This window comes from Thunnus albacares, chromosome 15, assembly GCF_914725855.1.
Source record: "Thunnus albacares chromosome 15, fThuAlb1.1, whole genome shotgun sequence".
Taxonomy (NCBI): Eukaryota; Metazoa; Chordata; class Actinopteri; order Scombriformes; family Scombridae; genus Thunnus; species Thunnus albacares.
The window spans coordinates 13,940,701-13,963,950 of record NC_058120.1 but is presented as its reverse complement, the minus strand read 5'-3'; the positions used below and the strand labels follow the sequence as shown (position 1 = coordinate 13,963,950).

General features: G+C 41.9%; 1 protein-coding gene across 1 annotated transcript in view; it reads right to left on the bottom strand.

Annotated features, from left to right (window-relative positions):
- Positions 1-181: 181 nt before the first annotated feature.
- The window catches only part of itpk1b (inositol-tetrakisphosphate 1-kinase b), a 29,175-nt gene continuing 6,106 nt past the window's right edge, over positions 182-23,250 (bottom strand). Inside the window, exons 4-11 of the mRNA XM_044374718.1 lie at positions 15,594-15,719; positions 11,610-11,727; positions 5,983-6,081; positions 5,667-5,707; positions 5,189-5,354; positions 3,850-3,917; positions 3,589-3,751; positions 182-3,096 (exon numbers count right to left, since the gene is read on the bottom strand). Of these exons, the coding sequence (XP_044230653.1) occupies positions 2,777-3,096; positions 3,589-3,751; positions 3,850-3,917; positions 5,189-5,354; positions 5,667-5,707; positions 5,983-6,081; positions 11,610-11,727; positions 15,594-15,719 (1,101 nt within the window). The 3' untranslated portion in view covers positions 182-2,776. The remainder of the gene's footprint in view (positions 3,097-3,588; positions 3,752-3,849; positions 3,918-5,188; positions 5,355-5,666; positions 5,708-5,982; positions 6,082-11,609; positions 11,728-15,593; positions 15,720-23,250) is intronic.

Genomic DNA, 23,250 nt, shown 5'->3' with positions numbered 1-23,250 from the left:
TTGGCTAAATGTTTACATAATTTAAGTGCTAATTCTGATCACATAAGACTAACATTTGGGCTTTTTAAAGCATTACTTCTTACTCTATTCAATGAAATAACCTGCATAAACACTGGAAAACACAGCATGTACCCACAAATGATAAATTAAAAAACGTAGAGCTGAATTAAACACAGCAAGATATGGTTTCACATGTTTATTTTGCCCTGTTGGTTTGGCGATTCGATTTTTTAAAAAAAGGTCACAAAATTGTGGATTCCTTTCAATTACAGAACTGATACAAAACAACATACTGTACGGATGTAAGCCTAGGCATATATACACATACTGTACAAGACGCCCAAGGAGTAAACATTCAGGTTGAAGCTGGGAGCATGACAACACTGTCAGGGGGGTTGCAGAAATGACCAAGGGTAGGATTAACCATTTATTTCCCATTTAGAAGCACAATAAAGAGCACAACATAGGACAAACAGCATACTGGTGTACACAGATTTCAGCCTTTTCAACATAGACGGGGTTGCACCCTCGACTTCTCCCCTACTGCTAGGTGAGGAAACACCTAAATCAGGGGAAAAGGATGTGAAAGTTTCCCCAAACCTGCTGCTTCATGTGCCGTCCTTACATGTTGAAATTCTGCTGTTGTTACTTCATCACAGACACATGCAAATTTGAGAAATTAAAGGAACTAACCTTGAAATATTCTCACAATGTGTGTCTAGTGAACAGTTTTCCAAATGTCAATGGTATTCTTTCAGTTCATGTCCCAGAGAGATGCTGGTGAGATGGCTGCAGTGACATTTTTTATTTACGATCACAGGGAGGGTGAACGAGAGGACAGTTGGTTCCCTCGGATACTTATGGAGGAAATAAAACAGCTTTAGGAGCTCTCTGGGACAAGAGAAGAAGAAGAAGCAGGCTCAGAGGAATGCAAAAATCTGTATGCACTGATTTGGCAGGTTGGCACGCCTTCCCGCTAGATGCTAGAGGGAGACAACAACCAAAACATCATCTGTCCCTTTGACACCAACTTAAGTTTTGTTGTACAACCTGACCCAACTGCATTTTTTTTTTACTACTCCTCTAGTAAATATCCATCGTTTGTTCAAAAACATTGCGTGCTTTCTTTTATATAAAACTTTTTTTTTTCCCCATAAAATCTCAATAAAATAAAGTTGCTCTTAGTAGATGTCAGGACAAAGATATTAACAAAATTGGAGTAAAAAAATCTCACAGTGAACACTGGGAATAAGAGCTGGACTCCCTCGATCCACTTCCCCCTCCAAATGATTTTAACATGTGACACAAATACAGCAGCTGGGACAGAAGACAGGTCAGAGAATTAAGCTTGAAGCAAATGAACCGACTGGACTGCGGGTCTCATTAAACTGCATTTTGTAAAGAGTAAAGAGGTGCACTTTAGAGTGAAATTAACTTGAACGGAGACAATAAAGCTGAACAAATTCCTCAATCATCTAGTTGGAATTTAATGGTTGTAATATCGTCTCATTAAATAGTCATTTAGCTGGTTCCAAACACATATTTCACCTGCATTTTAGGAGAATAAATGAATTCCTAGTTAACAAAATGAGTTTAAAAGTGATTAAGCGACAAAACTCCACAGCAGCCACAAGTCTGGTGATAAATCAAGTTTGCCTCAGGAGAGAAGTTTGCTCACATTACACATACAAGCATTGAAGACACTGTTTAAAGGAGAGACTGTTTACGGAGTCTTCAAACTCCATGAAGTTATGCGAGAAATCTCACAAGATCCCACTGGAATTTTGAAAATTACATCATGGAATTCTCTGAAAATATCCACAAACAAAAGCGGAATGTGATCCTCGTCTTCCTGCGCTGGGAGCGACTCAAAACAGGGACGCAGTTTGTTTGTTGAACACCTAACATCCGGCGTCTGACATACAGTAAAACACTCACAGACCTATAAACATTGGCGCAACAACAATCATTTAAAAAAAAAAAACAAAAAAAAAAACTTGGTCACATGGTCATGAAGATTCACTTTTTTTTTTTTTTTTTTTTCACCGTCTGTCCTACGCTTGAAGTAAATTTGATGGCACTCGGAAAAGTAAACGGCTTGTTCAAACTAACAATACTCAAAACTATCTTGTCGTTTGTGTTCAGACTCATCGTGTCCTCTGCAGTCAGTTGGCCACAGTCACATAGCAGCCCGGGATCTGTGGAGTAGTGTTCAAACGCCTGGCCGGCCACTTCCTCTTCCTCCCCTTCACTTTGTGCAGAGGAGTCAGTGGTTATTGACCAGAATGCAAACGCACACATCACTGGCAAGGTCTGTCGCAACGTAAACGCACCTGTTTGTGTGTACATGTGTGTGTGTGCGTGTGTGTGCGAGATATAAGGGATCATACATTGCACATCTAGTGGCACATCTTTCTCCAGTCCTGATTCGGCCGTTCCCTGTTAACTACCTCATCTGGACCCCTTTCATTACAGCAAACTCACACAAGAGAGAAAAATAAAATCAGCTATTAGGCAAAGTTCCTAAAAGTTCACATTACAGTACTGTTAAGTCTCATTAGACAAAACGAAAAATACAAAAAGGCAGAGAGAAAAAGCTTACACCCAATCACCATCATTTTCAATAACTATATAGGAAAAGGTTTGTTTCTGATTAGATATATTATCATCATTAACATCATAATTATTATGATTATTATTCATTATTATTGTCACCATTGTCATCCGTTTTCTTTTTTTGTTCAGGGATCAAACGGAGTGGGGGGCTGGGGATCAGTCACTGGGAGGAAGCCTTGGTAGCTATCGTGGAGACACAGTGCTGCTGGAAGTTGGGGGACATGGCCGAGTTGCAGCCAAGTCTCTGACGTGGGCCCTTCAGCCCTCCGTCGCCCTCTACGATCCAGGGGCTGCCGCTGGCCTCTTTGCCCAGCATGCTGCAGCAGCCGGGGGCCGGCGGGGCGGGGCTGGGTACCGTGTTGCTCACCGGCAGGCCTTTGGGCTGCTCGCTGGCGGGGCCGATGTCAGGGCTGTGGCTCTGAAGCACGCTGCTGATGTGGTTCAGGAGGTCGTTGAAGAACTCCGGGACGCCCTCGTAACCTGAAAACACAGGACGATGAATTGTAACAAATCAGCTTTTGACTGTATGCCGAAACGTCATGTCAACTAGCCTGATAATCAAACTGAAATGCCATTGTAATTTGACGATAGCATTAATAAGCAGAAGCCTGCAGTCCACGTTAACACTGTGGCTGAGACCTGGCGCATGTTTTGAGCTGAAAAAGAGGTTTCAGGATAACACAAGTGACAAAGGAGAGACATTGGACTCTGTGGAACAGGTCTCATGACAGTATGACGTCACTATGTTTTTACAGTGTGCACCAGAGAGTGACACCTGAGAACCAGGTCACTCCAGGAACTCTGCCAAACGGGCATGAAACTTTCTGTCCTCTTCATAATGTCAAGACCAGAGAGATGAGCGTCATAATTTAAAACACACCTTTCCTGACAAAACGTGCCTCAGTAACACCCTGTTACCCCTGTAAAACACTGACTGCAACATAAGGCAGCATGTAGTGGAGCAACACTTACCAGGGAATGCATTGATGTCAATGACGGCGTGTTGGCCTGTTAGGTTGTTGATGATGACGTCGATGCCAAACAGGGACACACCCAGCGCCTGTCGCAAAGACCTGGACAACTCTCTCATGACATCATCGCTGGGTGGCTGAGACACTCCCTCTACATTCTCTCTCTAAAAAAACAAAAAACATAAAACGTTAAAGTATGTCTGCAACACAACTCGTCATAAAAATCAACATCGGATTTCAGTCAGTGACGGTTTGGACGTACCGAAGTCAAGTCTGAGGACGACTCCGGTTTGGAAACGTTGTGGCTGTTGAAGAAAATGGCTTTCCTGTCTGTAAAAGAAACAAAGAACTTAGATGACGCTTGCTTTTCTAATGTGGTCATTTATATACATTTCTCATCACAGCCACTAGATGGCAGCAAAGCTCAACGAGTTACTTGAGGCCAACAGAGCTCTTGACTAAATGAACTCTTAATCTACTGATTTCTACACCTGGTGTAAAAAAACAAACAAAAAAAAAAAACAGAAACCTAAAACTAAACCACAACTATAGAGCGAAGCCTTTTAATCTTTAACCCTCTCAGGTATAACTGCTGTCATGCTGAGTGTTCACCAGGAACAAAACAACATATAACTCGTGAGCCTTGGGCGAGGGCTTTTCTTTGAAGCAGTGATAAATGTTGACGGGATTGACGGTTGAATATATTGCCCCTTTTGTCTCCGTTATCATTGTAATGATTAACATAAAAGAGTGTTAGAGAGAAGGAAGAGGGTTGGGGAGTGCAGAGAAACAGTAAATTCCATCACTGTCCAAATAAATATGCCCCCTCGGCTCGTAGAGGGGTCGCGGTGATGAAGTGCGAGGCAGATGGAGTCCTTCATTCCCAGAACCAAACACCAGTATAACTCTGAAGCATTTATTCATGTCTGAAAACAGACCCTGTCTCACACCTTTATTTTTAAGTTCTATCCTTACACAAACACTAACCCCTACCTACCTTTTTATCTTCATAGCTACTCCCTCCACTTACTGGATACAAAACACGACGCATAGCTTCGGGCTGTGGAGCACAATGATTTGAACGCTGCTGTTGTGCTGCTTTATGTGTTTGATGAGGGCCGTGCTTTTCTGTCGTACCACTCGGCATTCCAGGCTCAAAGCAACTGTTCTCTCTCTCGCTCTCTCTCTTTGCGCTGCTAGACAAAGCAGACTACTACACCACTGGTCAAACTGCTTTGCATGGGGGCCTCGGCTGTATCATATGCAAATATCGGTGGTGTAATTTGTATCGGGAACCCTGTATTCAAAGCTGCATCATGGGTAAGGCTTCTGACACGTTTATGGTGAAATACGCCGCTCCTCCTGTTTATTTTCAACATGTTGGACAGCATGTACTGGCAAGGCAAAACTCAATTACACTCTACTGCACCCCTTTTAAAAGGGCAAATAGGTTCAATCACAGGGACTGTAAACCTGTTTTATGAGGTCTTTTATTGAGTAATTTAGGAGAAGCCTTGCAACTTGTACAGTCTGGCTGGTGTGGACTTCCCCGCCTGTCTCTCTCTCCACCTGCCTGCCTGTCTGTCTGTCTGTGTCCTCACCTGCCGGTCCAGCAGGGAAGTTCTTGAGGGAAGGTCTCTCCACTACAGTGTAGGAATCTCCTACCACAAACACCTTGTACAGCACTGCGTTGTGGTTGATGAAGCTCTGGATCACACAAGGAGGCTTCACGTCCTTCAGGTCCTCTTCACTGAAGATAATGGCCATCTGCGGACAGGAGGACGTGCTGTTAATGCTGTTTAAAAGCTTCAAAGTAACAGCCGCTTTCAGATAAAAGTCGAGTTAAAACCTAACTTAATTCAGTGCTGCGAGTGTGGAAGAATGAAGACTATTTGGCTAGAATGACTTCACCGACTGAGTATTGATTTCAGTTGACACACAGAGATACAGGACATGAGGTACAGCGCCTTATCTGATTTTGCTGTTTGGACTCGACTTAAATGACAATCCTGTGACAGGACAAGTGTTACTGCTTGCACAAAGCAAACTGTAGGCGGGGTGACCTCTGTGGCCTCTTACCTCGTGGGAGTTGGTTCCATGAGCCACCCGTGTTTTACAAACTGTGGAAGAAATAAAGGTGAGGACAAACAGGTAGAGAATTTAGTAAGTTAACCCAGCAGTAATGACACAACAGCAGAGGACAAAACTTCTCCCAGTAAGGCCTTTTCTTATACTGTGACACAGAAATGTAGCATCGACCATTAAGTGGTTGAAAACTGAAATATCGGAATTTACACGCCAACGTTTCATAGTACAATTAGTGTTTAACAGTGCAATGTGAGTCTAAACGACCTGCAACCTACAACTCTGCATTATCTAGAAGACTGAGACTTACTGAAGGGGAATGTGAGTCCGTGCTTCTTGATCTGCTCCAGCACATCTGGGCTGCACTCTGTGTTCAGGACCATGAATGGAGGAGAGCAAATCCTCTCATCTAATAAAAAGAGAAGTAAAAGAACGAAGAGGGGATTGGTAGGGTTAGAAAATATTTCAAGAGGTCTTGTTAAAGTTCAGTTAAAAAATGGAAAAATGTCCATCACCATTTTCCAGAATCCGAGTTGACGTCTTCAAATTGCTAGTTTAGTTCAACCAACAGTCCAAAACCTGAAGATATTTAATTTATTTTGATATGAAACAGAAAATCACTGTTCATACACAAACCTTAAAGCAATTTTTCATCAATTTACATGATTTACTATATTTGTGAACACAATAATGGCCACAACCTGTAGTTGATGTCCATGTAAAAAGCACATTTTCTGATTTGTTACACTTATTACTTATAATAAATCTGCTTTTGGAATAACACTTACACTCGTTGATTGTCAATTCTTTCGGTCTAGTGAACAGCTTTAGTGGATGGTGATTTATGTTTCTGGATCAACTGTCCAAGATAGTTAGAGTAACATGTACAACTTTTTTTAGTCTCTCTCCAGAAATAGCAGCACTTGAATCTATTCTTTCCATTATCATTTATACCCTACTTAGAAAAAAATGACAGGCAGCACATCTTACTGTAGTCTGAGCAAACATTTTCAAGACCTTGGCTTGACATGGGAGAGCGGATGAGTCTCTCTCAAACACACAGACACACCTTATTTAACGTGATTTGGCTAAATAGTTATATTTATATTCCATCCCTGTGACTGGTTTAGACAACAAACACAACAGAAGCCATCTGAGGCCCAGGGGGATGAAAGACAAATGGTCCAAATTATTAAAGCAGAAAGCTGCCAGGCCCTTCTGCTCCTCCCAAACAAGCACACACAAGCACCCACACACAGGAAAATGCTGAAATACAGGAAGACACACAATCTCACGAGGAACCACAGACAACTCAAACCAGCTGAGGACATTACAGAGTCATCAGACAGATCACTTGACTGACTAGCTTGATTGACAGCTCACTGGTTGCCCAAAGCTCAATAAATCAGGTGCAATTACACAAAGTAAACTATGCCGTAACTTGATTAAACATAATTGAGGCCAGCACAAACATTCAGCCTCTGTCTCACCTATCCCCGCCATGTTTTTACATCATCATCGTGTTTGTTTACATCATCTTTATTGCATCACATCCTGAAGGGTTTAGGCTGGTCAGGCAGTTTCCGATAAGACTGAAAATAACAAACATCCTGTGGCTCCGTCATACTTAACGATATCAGTGCTCAGGATGCATCAATATTAATGCCCTGGCTTCTGTAATTTCCCCTCCACAGTAGGTACATGGGGGTGATAAGGCAGCTGGTTGGAGATATCGCCGCAGGAAATCAGCGAGGGGGCCAAACCGAGAGCTGGCAAATTGCTAATGACACAAAACAATAGAAACACGCCGGTCTTTGTGCGCTTGTGGGCCTCAGCGGTGGCAGGGCTCTCTCTCCTGCTAGTGCTGAGGTCAGGAGAATCTCATTTGCCTACATTAACTCCAGTGCTGAGTGTTGAACTCTGGAGGTACGCTGGGCCCCTAAATACTCACAATAACTTCTGGAAAAAAAAAAAAACGCCGACATAAAGGCTGAAACATGAGTTAAAAAAGAGATTTTCAAAGGCCCAGAAGTTATCACAGGTTCTAGGAAAGTCTGCCAAACAGGCTGCTACTGCGTGGGGTGATAAGGCAGCACATACAGGAGTCCTCTGTTACTGTAATGGGGCATGGAAAATGAAAGGAACCAGTAAAATTCGCCAGCCAAAACAAATTTCTCCCATTTTTTTTTTCCAGTTGCGTGACTGACATACACAGAATACTCCTATTCTCTCTCACAGTCAGTGAAATACTTGTTCTGTGCTCTATAACCTTCCCATGTGCAGCTGGGCCCATTCCAGTGCTGGCTCCGCAAACCAGTCAGTTTTGGGAGCAGGAAGCTTGCAGGGTTACCCATCATTCATCCATGTGTTGGCTACAACCACGCTCGTCATACTGATGTTATTTTACCAGGACGGGAATAGCAGCAAAATGTCTTTCAGAAAAACAATCTGGAGGGGGGAAAATATGTCCATTACATCACTCAGTTCCCAAAGAGATATGGGTTGAAATTTTGTCAAACAAAAACCAACAAAAGACCCAAACCTTGTCAAACGAAAGACATTTTCAAGCTCCGATTTAAGGATTTATAATAAAGAAACCGGGGGGAAATGGTGGATAAGAGCGTGTGGCCGAGTTTGTATTAGCGTGCATGCTTGGCTCTGCAGGACTTTGACGCTTTTAGGGATAAGAGGGGTGGGAGGGAGGGGAGGATCAATCTCTGGCTCTGTCTAAACACTGCATGCTCGCAGCAGACCCAGCGGAGCCGAGGACGACGTTTACGGGCCTCTGCGATGAGATCCTTTTTAAATGTCATTATCCAGTTACATTTGCTTTTTTTGGGTTTCTCCTCTTCTTTTATCTCATCAGGACATCCGCTACATTTCCTCATGTGTCCGCTCTGTTACATCATATTCTTGAGCCCAAATAAATAAACCCCAAACTTATATGTTTACTGTAGCAACGACTGGCCCGAGCGCCTTGACGTGCCTGAGAATGTACGCAGGAGAAATTCCTCAACAGGCCTGTTATAACACCTAATATTCAGGTCAGATCTTCCTTCTGGTTTGAGGTATTAGGTGCAGAGAACGACGGAGAGAGCCAAGTTACATTAAGCTTCATAAAGTGTGGAGCTGTTTACGCGGAGGACTGGACTCCTGTTGCTATTTAGAGCTTGTTTCCTAGAAACCCCAGCATCCTCTCACTGCTCTGCGTCCCTCTGAGGCAAAGCAGCAGGATTTTCAATATTTTAAATTGAACTCCAAACACGGCTATGCCCTGAGAGCAATGCAATACTCACTGTCTCGCTCTAAGAGGCTTACCCTCCTATTACAATCATTTATGTTGAAAAAGCAAAATTAGATTGTTCTCTCACAAAAAGGTAAATCCTACACTCTTTTGATGAAATGTTCATCTAATGATTGTGATAAAGCGCAGTCGTACGGGTCATCCCGACAGACGGGCTGCTGCTGCTTTGCTCATATGACTTAGATGAGTGTCTGTGGTCTTAAATTGTCTCACACTGTTTGTCTTTCTCATGCTGCAACTATGATTAAATATTGATCTGTTGCATAAACGGGACACTGTCTCAACAGGATTAATGCTAGTACAGGCACCTCAGGACTGTCTGGTTATACAAATGAACCCGGAGAGGTTTCCGTTTGATCCAGAGGAATTCACTTGCATTAGGAAAAAATTCTTTCATCCTGAGCTGGAGAAGAATAAGCTCAAGACATTAAGAGAGGCTTTCGTTTTATAGAAGCGTTGACTTGACGACGGTTTCTGTCTATAAAACACAGTCCAAGATATCGAAACTTATGTATACACAGGAACCAGTAGATTCCACTAAGTAACATAAACAGATACCTTGCTCTGGCTTGCATTGGAAACACAAAACCAAGTTGGACAACAGAGCAGCGCCAAAGTTCCAATAAGCACAACTATGAATCAGTGACACACATCTATTAGTGTTAGTGTGGCTCTTGTCTGGCTGTTTCCTATGAAACATGACTTAAAGCTGAGCTCATTCTTGTATTTGTATCATTTAAACAATTCAGAGAAGAGCAGCTAAATGCACTGTGACTGAGACCATTTAACATTGAGAGACCACTTGAGTGATAAAATAAGGTTCCCTTTTACAGAGAAAGCACAAGCGCACCTCAAGTGCTTCCTCCTATTGAGTACTATTCTGAGGAGACTGCGAAGCATGGCAGGCTCTCTATGGCCTTTTAGTACTGGGTTGCCTTGGCAGCTGGAGCTGATCCAGGACTCCATGGTCTCTGCTGATAAGGAGGAGGAAGTGGCTGTGCCTATGAAAGCAAGGTGGACTTTCCACACTCTCACACCATCCTCTATTTTACTCTTAACCTCAGTCACTCTCATTTTGCTGACATAAGAAAGTAGATTTAACCTTGGTCAGATGCTGTTTTTTCAACAGTCGCTCTGGTGTTGTGTAAGATTATAATGGCTTATTCTCCATGTTTGTATCTGAAACAACCATAATTGTCAGGGATGTTTGGTATGCAGGCCTAAGTGTGAGCAGAGAGCACCACTTGCATTAATGGGCTGGTGTGAAAAAAAAAAAAAAAATCTTCTATAAATGCAGCAAGGCAGCCATCTTCCCCTTCCTCTGATTCAGCTTATAGTCTTTGTTACATAACAGCCATCGTGTCTGTTTGGATAAAAAAAAGACATCTTCTTTGTGGTTCTATTTTAAGAAACCACTGACACTACCGACATGCTAAAATGCTTCTGATCTGTTGCTTTGACACCAGACAGCCGCGCCGCACACACTCATGGACGCTTGGGTGAAGTAATATTTTTAAAGGTTTATGCTCCTTGCCATGTATGGGGGTAAAGGAAATGTGGATGACTCACAGGTGTGTTTACAGCATGTGTGTGTGTGTGTGTGTGTGTGTGTGTGGGTGTGGGTAGGGAATGTGCTCCTGTCGTCACTACATTTCTTTGCCTCCAGCTCAAAGACGCGGCCCGCTGATCAGTTTATGGGTTCAGCGACAGGGGGAAGGTGTCGCTGGACCGACTCAAAAGCGAGATCTGCATCATTTGTGAGAAACCCCTCGCAGAGCAGAGTTCAAAACGGGTTCAGGCAGAGCGGGAAATGAAGAGCAGCTTTTGTCGTGTGAAGGGGAGGAGAGGAATTATGATATCAGCCTCGCGCTCCACCGGCAAAAATTAAACATCTGCTCGGAAGCGTCGAGTAACATATTTCAAGCGAGAGGTGTCGGTGCCGTCATATGTTACCCACGTGTCCCTTCTGGAAGTGGAGAGGAAAGACAGAGATCCTGCAGTTACCACAACGCTGTCCTCTTAATAATATTAGACACGTTAAGTATGTTAGAAGGCAAAGTCTATAGAATCAACAGTTCCTTTATCATTTTTTACTACTTCTGCTTTCTAGTATAGAGGAACAGAGACATTAATGTTGCAATTTGGACCCATGAGACTGCATTTAAGGTGTTCACGGGTCTTTTTTCCTTATATCTGACGTGGACTCAGGCTGACTCCCGATTGTATCAAGTTTGATCAGGTTAGGTTTTGAGTATGTGTCATTACGCCAAATAGTGGGCCATAATCATCACAGGAGATTTGACAAAATGACTCCAACTCTGGTCTCATTTACTAGCTTTTTCCGGGGCTTCCAACCATATCAGACAGTCTGTGCCAGAGGCTTGAATGACTTTTAAATTGTGGAATATCATGCTGCTGCCAGATGTTTTATCTCTTTGTTTGAGTCAACAGCAATTTGGATCAGATTAGGTCTCATAAAAAAAAAGAATAAAATAAAAAATAAATAAATAAAAGTATAAAATTGTGCTCGTTGGGCTCAGGTGAATTTTCCACTGAACCCGCTCCGACCTCTACTATGTAAGGATGTTAAACGAGGAGGTCAAAGTCTAACCATCTCGTCAGAAACATCTTACCTTGCATACAGCTCTCTATCCTGTGGATGAGCTGGTAGGATTTGCAGCGGTCCAGCAGAGTTCGGATGGCTGGAAGGGGGTCCAGGACGATGGTCTCAGGGTGGGCATCGATGTAGTCCTGAAACACATACATGCATTTTAATAATTTTGTTGAAATCAACATTACAAAACCAAAACATAAAAAGTGAATATTGCCCCATTACGATATGAAACCACATCCTCAAAGTGCGAGCGGAGGCGCCTCCACCAAATGTGACGACTGCTAATGATTCACACGAGTTCTTAAAACTTGTATTGCATCTACTACTTCAACAGTGACGGTGACATTAACAGCTGGAGTGTTTGTGGTACAAGGTTAAATATAAAAAGCCAAACCACAGTTTATGAGGCAGTCCACCACATCTGCCTTGACACATGACACACACTAAAACATACACATACAGAATGTTAAAACAAATATATTGGAGTAGGCAAACTGCAAATACAAACACTGAGTTGAAGGGTCAACATGCCTCACTCTGTGTGTATGTGTGTGAGCTAGAGAGAGCATGAGACGTATGCCAGCGGGTCTATGTAGGTTACATCACTACATCTCTGCACGCCCGGCTGTTAGGTCAGCATGAGGTTTGCCGTTTTACATAACTGCACTCCCTTCTCTTCTCTTGTCAGCTCTCCTCTGGCTCTGTCCCTACACCACCTCCTCTCCACTTTGCAGCTCTCTGTGCTCTCCACATTTCCATCTCTGCTCTGTGGATTTCTCTGCCAACCTTTCCTTCCAAGCAATTTTTACTGACTCACAAACGCTGTCAGGTGGAGCCGGCTGGCCTGTACATTACGCAAACAGGCTGCCTCCTCCCATCACAGCCCTTTAAAAAAAAAAAAAAAATACCACAGTTCCACTGTCATACACGTTTGCATGAAATTAAACACACACTGCAATGTCAGACACTGAACACACACATACAATGGAAAAAAATGCCCGTTTGCGAACAGACTCTTGTACACGCACACACGCATAGTGACGCACACCACACGTAAACAAATGCCTCTGCCTTGACATGGAGGACCCATCTGTAGGATTTGTCTGGATCCAATGCTGATCAAAGCCAGTGGAGCTATTATGTAAGTCAAACATGCTGCCGCCCCAAAAATAAATCCAAACTAATCTTCCAGGAGTTTAGAGAAATACTCTGCTGATAAGGACTGTCACTTGCTGATTTGTGCATCTCAGGAGAAGAAATACGTTTAAATACAGACGAGAGGGGGAGTTGTGACGGAGAGGAACACTGGCTAGCAGGTGCTAGAGAGGAGAGAGCCAAACGTATGTCTGTGTGGGTGTAAGAGAGTGGGTGTAAAGGCTGCAAATTTTCTTCTTCTTTTGTTTTTTTTGGGGGGCGCAGATCTATTTCCAGAGGGAAAAAAAACTGTTCAAAATCATAGAAAATATGGTCAGGAGAGGATCTAATCTGTGCCAGTGTCTGTGATGCTACTGGCATCAAACCTGAAGTGGCAAATCATTTTTAGCACTTACATTAACCACAGCCAGATGGGTGTGATTTGCCACATCAGCTTCAATCACATAAGCTGTCAATCACAGAGAAGCACATGAGACTTAAAGTATGTTTGTAGCGTACTGAATTGTTTATAAATATCAATATCTGTTTAGAATTTAGATTTTTGCTTTCCAAATGTAAAAATATAGATATATGCATTCACTGCCATTTCATACATTTTAATTTGTAGGTGCCTGATAATGCCAAAAATGCTAATAACGATGCAAAATAATTTAGCTCTTTAAATCACAGCTTCTTACAGGTACACAGATATCACTTCACTCATAATCCTGAAGCCCTGGAGGAAAACTGTGAAAATATGTTTGTCCCTGGTCTGCTGTGCACCTCATGCCACTGAATCACCAGAGCACATCCCAGCCAGACATTTTGTTTTAAATAAAGAGCTATTTTAGAGAGGAAGGCTTCTTCGTTCCACCACACAAAAGGTTATTTATGATCACAGCTGTGTGATTTTCTAAATGTGCACGCACTTTTATTTCCAACGGAAATGTAATCATAGATGACAGTTGTGTTCAGGTAAAGAGCCAAAACTACGGAGGTACAAAACAGGGCTGAACCACAAAGCTGAGCTCTTGATTTATCAGCTAATACTTCATTCAACCCTAATCTATAGTCACCAGCTTTGAGTAGTGACTAAATAAATGACGATGCTGAACGATATTGAAACTACTGCCCCTCCCAGAGTTGTTTTACAATTATGTATAACAGAAAAGAGCTGATACTCACATTTAAGAGGCAGGAAATTGTTGGCGATTCATTTTCTGTTGATCGACTAATCGTTTCACTAACATCTTGTATTAGGCGAGCCTGTAGTGTCAGTGTAACGGTAGAGTTTTACATCAAATGATGCTGGAGATTCACTGAACACAGTTTTTTTTTTGGACACAGCTAAGAAGCCCTGTTGCTGTCCGTGCATAGAGACTAAGTTAAAAACCAACGACCGCTGTTAAAGGTCAAATAATTTGAGATGAAGGCTATAAATGACTACTGGAGAGTGACAGGCTATGATATTTAAGGTGCAGTATCTATAATTTGGTGATTTTTCTTGGGTTACACAGTGATTTACAAAAAAGAAGGTGCGTGCATTCGTTTCAAAAACACCATAAAAGTCTGCAAACGCAATGCCAATATTGACTATGTTCAGCCATTTCATTTGCTCCACACTGACATCCTGTTTGTTCTTCTTAATTGAGCAGTCAGGAACATGTTGACAGAATCGCATGACGCTGATCACGATCACAGCTCCTCTGGGTTGTTAACAGACAGAGAGGGAGAGAGCGAGAGACGGCACGGGAGCTGGTGGAATAAAATTAATTTTCACACCATCTACAGCACTGTCAGATTAATGAAGGAGACATTTCTCACTTCAGGAAGAACAGGAAAAAAAACCCTTAAAGAACAATGAATGATAGAATTCAGTTTTCATAAGTCACCACATATTGGTATGAATCCAAATAAAGCCATTAATGTTCTTTATGTTGCTTCAGCTGAGACGAGGCACTTCCAGCTCCTCCTGGGGGATCCCAAAGCTTTCCCAGGCTAGAAAAGATATGTTGTCCCTTCAGCGTGTTCTGGGTCTGCCCTAGGGTCTCCTACCAGCTGGACGTTCCTGGAACACCTCCAGAGGGACGCGTCCATGAGGCATCCTAACTAGGTGCCCAAACCATCTCAGCTGGCTCCTTTCCATGCGAAGGAGCAGCAGCTCTTCTCCGAGCTTCTCTTGGATGTCCGAGCTTCTAACTCTATCTCTAAAGGCTGAGCCCAGACACTCATTTTGAGGAAACTCATTTTCGGCCACTTGTATCCGCGATCTCATTCTTTCAGTCACTACCCTAAGCTCATGACCATATGTGAGGGCTGGGATGTAGACCGACTGGTAAATTGAGAGCTTTGCCTTCTGGCTCAGCTCTTTCTTCACCCCAACAGTCCGGTGCAACACCCTCATTACTGCTGATGCTGCACTGATCCGCCTGTCAACCTCACCCTCCATCTTACCCTCACTCGTGAACAAGACCCTGAGATACTTGAACTTCTCCACTTGGGGCAGCAACTCACTCCCAACCCAGATGGAGCAGTCCACCTTTTTTCAGTTTTATAAAAATGTTTGGATGTTAAATGTTTAAGTAAGTTGACCTTTGAGTTGAGATTATTTGTCATTTTAAAAGTTTGAGTATGGAAGCTCATGTCTCACTTTTGGAACATTATGTGTGACAAAGCATGTGACAAATCTAAAAATGCTCTTGAATACACAGTCATATGTGTATTGAAACTGACTAATAGTATTATTCATACATTTACAAAATGATGTGCACAACCTCCGAGCTTTTCATTTCCACCACTTTCCCAGATCTCTGTTCTTGTATACACGAATATACAGATGCTGCAAGGGGAAGATGAGACGGATGCATACCTGTACTCTTTGCACCAGCAGCACAGCCTGGGAGTCGTTCTGGTCAGCTTCCAGGATGAGGTCAGTCAGTTTGTGGATGATGACGTCCAGCGGACCCTGCTCTTCCAGAGGCTGGCTGAGGTCCAACTATGGAGAGAAGAACATCCTTCGGTCAGAGGTTGACTTTTATTGCTAACTGCTTTGAAAAACACTGCATTGATTCATCATTGTTATATGACAGTACATACACTCAATATAACTTTTATTATTCCTTATTCAAGCGGTGATATTTGTGTAATTCATTACCGGTTCAATTTCATAATAGTGCTTTAGCTGTCGTGGTTGTCTCTTTTGTCTTCAGCAGACAAGGGGGAGAAGAGTGAGCCAACAGTATACTCCACTAAATTGACATCAGCATGTTCTCACAGGCTTTTGACCCAAAAAAAAAAATCAATTCAATCACCACTGTTTGTTCAGGCCTCGAGTCAGAACTTGTCAAAATTTTGCCACAGTCTTGTTCACTGCCCAAATTGCACTGCAGCTGGTCAACAACGTCATATGTATTTTTTTTTTTTTAACCAAAGTAACCTTTGGGCGAATTGTTTCTGTTTTACCTACTGTTTATTCACAAAACACTCATCTTATTTGCACAATGAGAAAATAGAAGAGGGAAGTGTATAACGTGCATTGAGCTGCTTCATTATAAACATATATATGCACTAGTGACCGACCAGGCACTCTAAACAGGACTTAGTGATAATAATTGACGGTATGATTGATGGTATATTGAATATCTGAGCCAGAATCATGGCTGCACCTGCCCATGTTATTGAAAACCACTAGTGTCATATACAGCAGGGGAAAAAGTCTACAGTAAAATACAGAATTTACAAACATTTAATGCATTTCATTTTGCACTGAAACTAATTATATCAAGTTATTTCCTTTTTATTGCTTTTTCAATGTCATGCATTGCTTTGTGAACAGAATGGATGCAAGCGTATTAAGAAAGGGTTTGGGGAATTTATCAACATGACGTTGTTCTCATTACTCATACATCTAATCTGATGATAGAAAAAAGTATTCTGGCCATCCCACAGGGACCAATAATTCTCTCTAATTTTCTGTCTTTTCAGTTGCCATAAAAATGGTATGAAGACTGGTTCTAAATCATTTCCCTCCTTTTCCATTTGTTGATGGCCAGACGTCCAGTTGCAGTGAGCATATTCGACAGCCTTTGAGAAACTGGCAAATTAGCATTCGTTTGAAGTCTACTGCACCCGAAAGACAGACTGCACTGGCCGAGTGCTTCACAAGTCGTCAAACCAGCTCACCGAGTATAATCGGACTTATGTGGGTCACACCAAGCGCACACACACACACACACACACACACACACACACACACACACACACACACACACACACACACACACACACACACATACACACCCAGCAACATTACAAGAGATAGAAGAGAGATGCAAGGTTTTAGCAGCCAATGACAAACACTGTGCTGGATGAATATGTTAAGTCCAAATCACAAGAGGCCTCTACTCTGGCTGCATGTATCCAGTCTGTCGTAACAAAAAGGACAGAGTCAAGTAGAGTTTGCGTGTGTGAGAGAAAATTAAAGTTAGAAAATGCAAGGGTGTTAGGAGCTGTGACTGCTTTATTCGTTGATACACAACAAAAGGCCTTCTGAAGTTGAGAGGCAGAGTTGTGTGAAAGGACAGAAAGGCATAGAGCCGGATAAAGTGACCTTCAATATAAAGCTCAAAGAAAAGAGAAGGGTGAAAGAGGAGTGAAAAGTATACTTTGAGACAAACAAATAATCAGAGCACTCTGGCTAGACCTTGGGCTATGTATTTTCTAACAGCAGTAACACAACTGTTGCAATCTTGATTTATTTTATTATACTGAAGTCAATGTGACAAATTGTTTTAAAGCAAATTATGACTCCTCGAATGTGTAAAATAAAAACATGGGATCCTAAGAGACAAATGAAACCAGAGCAAACACATCAAGATTGCACTGAAAAGACCATGTCGAAACAGCGAACTGTGTTGGTTACGTAAGACAGCCGTACACAAACTCATTAGCTACCCAGCATATGCACATCACCTGATCCTTACAGACAAGGGACAATTCAGCAACACCTGCGCAAATAAACCAGACACAGGCAGGAGCTCACTGTCCTTTGTGCTGTCCAGACAGTGCATTAACTGAGAGCGAATACACCTTAGTCACACGGGTGTAGATCAATGTAAGAACTGTAAAACTGTTCAGAGTTTCAGTTGGTTCAGGGTTGGCCGCAGTCAGAGCCAACATAACCCGGTTAATGATTGGGAGAGGTGTGATGGATAGATGACTGATTAGTGTACCCTTGGTCCTGCCCTGAAAAGTCAATTCCATCGACTTGTAAATCTGTAAAATATCAGTAGATTTAGATATCATGCTCTTTTGCAGGTTTCACCATAGAGAACAAAATATCCCATTGTAGTTCAAATCCTTCTCAATTCAAATAACACTCAGTTTCGACAGTCTGGCATCAAATATATGCTTTATTCGACGTTGAGCAAGCACAACCTATTCTACACATTGTACGGCGTGTGGACAGTATACCAACACTGCCTGCAGTGTTCTGTTCAAGTTGTATTATCTTAGGAGCTCGTTGTGCTACATCAACACAGCATTTCTCCCTCTGCCCATCTTAACGTGAAGAATCTCATTCTCCTCCGAGCTCCATTCCTCCTGCCTGTAGAAACATGCCTTACAACTCACATGCAACGTGCCAATACGTACTGCAAAAATATATACAAGAAAATGAGACTGAGGTGATATTTATCGTTTTTTTTAATGCATATCATGATATAATACATTTTCTGGAAACCCGGTTAAGAAATTAAAATCAGCTAATCTAGAAAAATACCCAATAATTCAAAGTATTTTACCACATTGATGTAAATTCATGTTCAAGACCGTTTTAATAGTATTGTAGTTTAAATAGTTTTTGCAACATTGCCCATGATGGCCTTAAACACCAGAAATGTTAAAGGGATAGCTGCAAAATGCAAGTGCAAAATCTTTCTGCCAAAAAGATAATTAAAGAAGTACTCCACAGATTGAGCCCTGCACTCATGGATGCAACAGTCCCAGAGATAACTTTTTTTTTTTAATTCCACACATTCTTCTTCACTGTCAAAAGTTGGTGTGTCATGCTAGTAGCAGTTAATGTAGCTTCGAACCACTAGCCTCAAGCAGAGATGAGGAGCAGGCTACAGAGTTCTGGTAACCTCACTTCTTTCTAACTTCATGACCCCCCAAAATTTTTTTCATTTTTAAACTTGTAGTCTTCAGCCCCCATCCTATGTCAGGGCAGTGACATCACTTCAGGCAATTTGTCAGGTTTTGTGCAGCTCCCTCTGGAGCCACAAAAGATTTTATACAATCTTTTTTTTCATAGCAGTAGTACTCCCCAAGACCTGTAAACACACTTTGATATGTAACATTTGTGGATTTCCCCTTTAATTAGAAGTCAATGCTAGAAAACAGTAGCTGATGCAGAATTTACAGTATATACTGGAAGATCTTGATAAAACTGTTTTAGGAGGTGATAAGCTACACTACAGTGAAAACATCAACCAGTACGATTGCATAAACCAGAAAAATAAAACCCAGGTTTAAAAACAAAATGTGGGGGTTTTGGTGACTCACTGTATCTGCAGTCCAGCAGCGTTCTCAAGAATCATGTGTGGTCGAGAGACACGTAGACAGAGGTGTAAGCATATGGCAGATTACATAAAACACACAAACATGCTGTCATGACCTTAATAGCGCTGTGTTGGTAAGTCAACACCCATAAAATCTGTTGTCACCTGTGGATAAACCATTGCTGGGTCTATGACACTAGCTGCTGTGAGCAGCAGTGGTGACAGGGCCTCAGCAGCGGCGCTGAGGTACAGCAGGTTGGTAAAAAACTGAAGTGGTTGCTTTGTTTTCTGTCTAGCTAGCAGTGTCAGTGTGACAAGGCTGGGTGGAAGGGAATTTGTCTGTAGTCCACTGAAGCCACAGCTTTTAATCTCTGGCTTACACAACACAGAGGGCCCGTCCACAGCCTGGCCCCTCCACAAAAACAGGACTCTACACCGTGGGGATCAACACCCACTGGCAAAGACACATCGCAGGGAATGAAGCTCTCCTCTCCTCGTGCGTACACTGAATGACCCTGCTTTAGAGCTCATCCAAAAAAACTCAGCAGTTAAGTCAGTGATGTCCTGCTAAATGCTAAAAGCAGAAATGTCAGCTGACGTCTGTGCAGATCCCTCTGGGACTGAGTGCTAGGAGTCGGCTATGGAAGTGATGGACAGCATAGAAAACACGCTGGGTCTTAGGGTGAGAGGGTAGGTCAGGGCCAATATATTTTAAGCTTTGATGTAGCTCCGCAGTGGGGCCAGGCTATACTCCGGGGAAATATAAGAACGCCAATGTCAAGCAAACACAGGGGACAGAGCTCACATGAGAGCTCACTGTTCAACATAATTGTGTACAAGTACAAAACAACGAAAACTGAACAAAAACTGTGCAAAGCATTGTCTCCTTTAGATGTCTCTTTCTAGTTACCCTCAGCTGGATATAATCTCACTTGGCTTTCACTTTGTTCTCATGCTAGCCCACAGAGAGAGAGAGAGAGAGAGAGAGAGAGAGACAGAGAGAGAGAGAGAGAGAGAGAGAGAGAGAGAGAGACTGTGCACAGACAGACATGTGATGAATGATTTATTTCATATGCAATGTGGCACTCGACACCCTAGTGTAAGAGAGCATATGTGTCTGAGACAAACAGTGGCTGCTGGCCACACCTCACATGAAGTATAAGAATAAACATGAGAAGGGATCAACATGAAGGTGATTCTCCAGCCAAAATAACATGGAGGGTCAAACTGGGAGCTCATTAGGCTAATGGTCGTCTCCTCAGCATCCCTGGACTCCACAGAAAAGAGACTTTTCTCATTGCTGACTATGTTGCGCAGTAAAAGAACTGGCTTGTGAGGCATCTGCCTTTCAGGTTTTTATCATAACTGCACTTTTGTCAAGGATAATATTGGATTAGTCACGTTTAATGTGCATGACTAAAGTGACTCAGCTTAAAAGCTTTTACGTGGGATGGAAAAGAATAGCTTCAGGTGTCTTTTAAACGGAAAGGAGAGGTAGGGAGTTTTCTCTTCTCCACCAGGCTTAAAGTGGATAGTTTGGGTAGTAATGGAAAAGGAGACTCTGTAGGTTATCTTGGTTAAAACGATGAACGTCTCATTTATCATCATCATCATCTACAACCTGTCCGAGAACTGTCAAAAACTCCGCCACACACAGGTGACATTTGATTATATCATGACTGGATTTAAATCAGTCATTTCAAGTGAAGATTAGTCAAATTAATAAAAGGAAAATGAACTTTTTTTGTTGTAAACACTTCACTGATGAATTCCTCTGTGGATCTCTAACCAACGGCTCCTTCTTAGCTTATGCTTCTACATGTTAATACCCAATAATGGCCACCAAGCAGCTGTCTTTGGAACATGGTGCACTGGTAGACCAATAAATACCTTCTAAAGACAATCTCTTGTTTGTCAGCCTCCACAAAATTCAATATGTGGGTGAGATACATTAGCATGCCGGATATTAACTTTAAATTCCTAAGCACTTACCATATAATAAAAACTGTAACTCAATAACTTTCCTTGGACAGCACACTCAAACGATGGCCATTTGCTGTGATGGGTTCTCTCTCCGAGAGCGAATATGGGCTCGAATGGCTTTCTCAAGGCCGAGCCTGGTGAGTTAATCTCATCAGCTCTGTGATATAGACGGGCTAATGTCTCTCATGAGGTCGGAGCTAAGGGGTCAGTATTGATGAGTTGGTGCAAAATCGCTTGGAAAAAAGAGAGGAAGGATGGGAGGATGAAAAGTGGAGCCATGGTGAGCGTGACAATGACTTACTTAAAAAGGAGTTGGAGTGGAAAGCTGCTAGAGACTGAAGGAGATATATACAGTAAAAATCAAACAAAGAACCCTCTGTTCCTTTTCAGTTCTGTCATTCCTGATGGGTATATGCTAATGGTTTTCCCACACAAGAACTGGAAATTTAAAATTAACTCCCTGGGGCCTCCAGATTTAGCAAAGATCTGTTCACACAGGGTGACGTCATAACCACTGACAAACGTCTGGAGGATCCAACCTCTTGTGGAAAATACCACACTAGGTGGACTTGTGGTTTGAATCATCTATACATCATTTCAACTTAATTTACAATCTTTGATTTAGTAGATTGTAGGGCTGCAAGTAACATTTTCATTATTGATCAATCTGTCAATTTTTTTGATTTATCTATGAATAAGTTGGTCTATAAATTATGAAATAGTAAAAACTACCCATCTGAATATCATGGAAAACCCAATGATGCCTTTAGACAGTCCAAAGCCAACAAATATTGAGTTCAGTATAATATGAGTAAGCAAATTCTCTCATTTGAAGAGCTAAAACCAGAGAATGTGTTTACTGTGTATGGATTTTGCTTAAAAATGACTTAAAACACTTTATCAACTATCAAAATAGTTGCAGATTAATTTTCTGTTGATTGACTATTTGTTTCTGCTCTGGTAGACTGCTGTTGTTCCAACAAATCTGTAGTTTTGACACAAAATGGATTAATGAATTAAAGTATTTATGCTGTAAACAACATGAGCTAATAGTTTATTCTGACAGAAATAGGCTAGCATCAATTCATCCTTGAATTTTCAAGGTTGAGTTGTCACAACCAGGGTCGGTTAGTCTGTCAGACCACAGGGACACGGTTCAGTGAATAAACTGATTGTATATTCTACTCTAGCCTTCTAGCGAGGGTTAAATGGACTTAATATCCACATAACAGCAACACTTTCACCTACCCTCTAAGAAAAAAACAACAACATACGAATCTATGACTATCTGCATCAAATATAACTTTCTGAAGTTGCAAAAATAGTGCTAAACAAGTTACAGGGCTAAATGTTTTCCTTGTAATACACCAACATTAAATGTACTTTTTCCAAAACCTCAACTATCTCTCTTCATCATTCTTATCTCCCTGTTTCTGCCACATGACTCTTCTTCGTTAATAGTTATTTAATTACTTTGTTTATTTATTGTCTCAATGGACATTTTGTCTTAAGCTTCTTAAAAGTTGGTCTTAAATTACAGGAAAACATTACAGGATTGTGGGCCTACAATCATACAGGAGAAACTACTTTTTATATCAAGGCTTCAAAGACATAATCCAGCTTTTAAAAAAAAAAACTGCACAGTCTTAGGGAAAGTCTAAGGATCACTGAGCTGAGAATTCACTAGTTGAATAGGGGAAGACAGCTTTGTACACAGACTTGTGTAACAAGGCCAAAGCATTACAATGGCTGCCATTATCTTCACTTGTGATGCGGCCATGACTGTATAGGCAGTGACTGGCATTGGGTGCATCTTGGGCAGCCGAATCACCGGCGTGAACTCAAAAACACCTCTGGGTGTCTGTGTAAACTGAGCTCTCTCAATCTGCAGAGACAGCACAGCTAAAAATATAGAGAGTTTATGCTGATTTGTAGAAAGAGGAAAAACTCAGTGGACAACAGGTAGTGCTGGAAAGACAGAAA